This window comes from Diospyros lotus, chromosome 15 (genome assembly GCF_014633365.1).
Source record: "Diospyros lotus cultivar Yz01 chromosome 15, ASM1463336v1, whole genome shotgun sequence".
In the NCBI taxonomy this organism is placed as follows: Eukaryota; Viridiplantae; Streptophyta; class Magnoliopsida; order Ericales; family Ebenaceae; genus Diospyros; species Diospyros lotus.
Genome location: NC_068352.1, coordinates 16,538,169 through 16,541,658, shown reverse-complemented (window position 1 = coordinate 16,541,658; position 3,490 = coordinate 16,538,169). Strand labels below are relative to the sequence as shown.

At 39.7% G+C, this 3,490-nt stretch overlaps 1 protein-coding gene across 1 annotated transcript; it reads right to left on the bottom strand.

Moving 5' to 3' along the window:
- Positions 1-1,112: 1,112 nt before the first annotated feature.
- On the bottom strand, positions 1,113-2,021 carry LOC127791600 (uncharacterized). The gene has a single exon (XM_052321585.1). The coding sequence runs from the start codon at positions 2,019-2,021 to the stop codon at positions 1,113-1,115; it is 909 nt and encodes a 302-aa protein (XP_052177545.1).
- Positions 2,022-3,490: the final 1,469 nt, after the last annotated feature.

The window sequence follows — 3,490 nt, the reverse complement described above, 5'->3', positions numbered from 1 at the left end:
AATCGTCGGTCATGGCTTGATCCCTGAGCCTCACACTGCCGGATACCACCTCCCCCAAGCCACCCTCGGCCATCCCATCATCGGATTCGGCCTCCACGTGCGAGGATTTGCGGCGGCCATTTTGGCTTGTTGCGTTCACATTGTAATTTTTCAGAAATTGTATTTTCACCCCCTAATTTCATTAAATCTCATTTTGGCCTTTCCTAAACACCCCTGATCTTTCCAATCACCACCATTAGGGCCCACAAGTTTAGCACTTCTCATTTCACCTTCGAAACTCCCGAAAAATTATCGTTTTGACCTCCCTCAGATAAATTTAGAAAATTGCACTTAGCCCCCATTGGTCGATTTGACCTTAAATCCATTTGTTTTAACCCGAAATCAATTAAGGGTTGTTCTATACATTAAATTTTGGTCCTCAAGACACTCCGTTGACTCTTCGAATATCTCTGATGTCGATTCAATTTTCTCAGCCCAGTCGACAGCTATACTGAAAAGTGTTCCTGATCCAATTTCTTTCATCACCAAAAATCATAACTTAAATCACTCGTTAATACTAAACCATTTTCCTTGGCTATCTAGGGTCTGGGGTACTCCCTTTAACTGATTCAGTCGCCTAAAGCTACGTTAGTGTATCCTATAGTCTCATTTTTCTAAAAATTCCATTTATGCCCTTCATTAAATAGCACTTATAACTTCAAGAAATTCTGGGGTATTATATTTTCCCCCTTAATAAATTTCATCCTCGAAATTTGGTCCGTGATAACTAAATCACTACCATTGCTAATGACTCCCAATTGAAAAGTCCTAAGTACCATTCCTAATCCTTAGCAATCATTCATAACTTACATCTTAACATGATCCATGCTTACCAGACATCTTTTTTATTTTCCAAAATATCCCGTTGTAGCTCTATACCGGCGGCTACACGTATCCCAAAATAATTTATAAAACCTAATATCACTTCTAATCGTGTCCTCAAAACCCTTTTTATTTGACTAATAATTCTCCCAACCCATTCTTATACTAATGAATATGCCATGATTGCACAAAAATTGATAACATTGAACTAACTCAGCTGCCATGATTGCACATAAATTGATAACATTGAATTAACTTGGCGTACCTTTCTCCATTGTTGGGTAGATATCTTCGTCATCCTTTGACAGATAGAAAACTCGTCCAGCGCGAGGTTTTTGTGCCTCGTTTGCTTTTCCCAATTGCTCCACCTTTTGCCTCTTTGGACATTCGGTCGAGTAATGACGAGGTTGTTGACACGTGAAACATGTGATCCTCATTAGATTCCCGATCGGAGGTGCCTCTTTATTTTTAAGGCAGTCCTTTTCCTTGTGTCCTTCTTCACCGCATGTAAAACAACGGACAAGTCTTTGGAAACATTGTTTCCCTGAGTGTACCTTGTTGCATCGGGGACATGGCTCATTGTTTTTGGAGTTCCTTCCATCTGATTTATATTCCCCACCATTTGGATCTTTCTTCTTCTCGTCCGATCTAATTAATCCAACTCGTAGTAGATTAGTCTCAGTGGACAAGGCTCTATCCAATGCCTCGTTGTAGGTGTCCAAATTCCACGAGCTAATAGCTTGCTGCAGTCCTACTTTAAGTCCACTCACAAACTTCTGTGCCTTTTTCCACTCATCAGCTTCATACATAGGCACATACCTTATCAGTTGAGTAAACTTGACATCATATTGAGTTACCAACATCTCATCTGTTTGCTTTAACTTCATGAACTCCCAAGTCTTTTCTTTTCTCCAGCTTCGAGGAAAATACTTTGCGTCAAACGCCTCCTTGAATCTAGCCCAAGTCATAGGTTGAGCTTGCCTCGGCCTTGGATCTTGCTCCACTTGCTTAGGTGTCATTTGCAAAGCTCGTTGGGCTGATTGCCACCATCGTGCAGTTTCTTCCTCTAGCATGAATGTAACATAGTTAACTTTCTCTTCGTCACTGCATTGCAAATGTTGGAGTAGCTTTTCAGTTTGCTCCATCCAAAATTCAGCCATGCAAGGGTCATCTTTTGCTTTTCCCTTGAACACCGTGAAGGATCATCTCGAGGATACATAGCATGCAACGGAAGCGTTTTTTAAATAAAAACTTTCCTCGTATTGATTAGAATCTAGGAAACTTACTTTTTCTTCGGATTACCGAACGGAATGAAGCGATAGGAGGAGGATGGGCGGGAGCTTCTTCTCATGGTGGAGATGACGGCTGTCCTGCAATCCTTCGGCTCCTTCGCATCAGAACTTGAACGTTCTCTTAATCTTCTAAAGGTATGACTCAAACTCGTGGCCTCTCTTTTGGTGAAGAAGAGTAAAAAAAAACCCTTAGATGAAAAACAACCAAGGAGAGAATATATATAGGGAGAACCCTAGGGTTAAAACCCTAGTGGGCCAAACCCTAGTAGGCCAAGTTCATTTAATTAATTTTCTAATTGGGTTAGCCCAATTAATTAATTAAAAAACTAATGAACTATTATTTTATTCTAGCCCAATTAATTATGGACCATTCTGAATAAAATAATTCTCTCTCAATGTAATTCACCCAACAAGCCAAATGTATTAAATAATACATGAGTTATATCGAGCTACCCCGGGGACCAAAAGACAAATTATTCACGGCTACTAAAATGACCAAAATATCCCTGCTACCTAGTAGCTATATTTTGTCATTCTAAGTGTTCCAACTATCACCATATGGTAACACTGACCCCACGAATAATTTTGCATATGCAATGTCTTTGACCTACTAGTGTAATGACGAAAATACCCCTCTGCGTAATACCCCTCTGCGTAACACCCATCATTTAGAAAGGAATAATGTACTAACACCTCTCTAAATGATTTCTACCATCCTTAGATCACTAGTCCAATAATTCGTGACTACTCGAATGTACTTGCTTATCACTGGGAGCTACCCAGAAGCACACACTCTTAAGTCACGTTCCTAGGGCCCTGGATTATTTGATTATTCTTGGACAATCACAAGGGAGTGAATCACAAAAACTATCTTGTATTAGTCTGTCTTAGCTAATTAGAAACCATACTCCCAACTCAAAAGGTTATTGATCTTTGATAGACCTCACCTACAGTGAATCTAAGAATATAGCTCTAGGTTCACTAGACCACCAACTAATACTCAAGTATTAGAGTACTCGTCCACGTAGTAGCAGTGATAGACTAGCTCCATGATAATTAGTACTTTGTCATTAGCTTCTATCACAGGTCCACTCTACGCATTCCAAATGCGCTTGTACAATTAGAGTAAACGGACTGTTTACTGGCTAAGGCAAGCCATCCTCCATTAGGATCTATTGCACAATGATCTTATCATGATAGAATGCCCAGTTCTATCAAAAGATCAAGAGTAATATTTTCTTGCTTATTAAGTACCCATGATTCATGCCTAACTGTGAAGAACGACCCATCACATGAATCACTTACTTAATAGCATGGACACTTTTCCAACAATTAAA

What these genes read in the sequence shown, in the direction of transcription:
- LOC127791600 (XM_052321585.1), bottom strand. Translation starts at nt 2,021, where the DNA reads ATGGCTGAATTTTGGATGGAGCAAACTGAAAAGCTACTCCAACATTTG.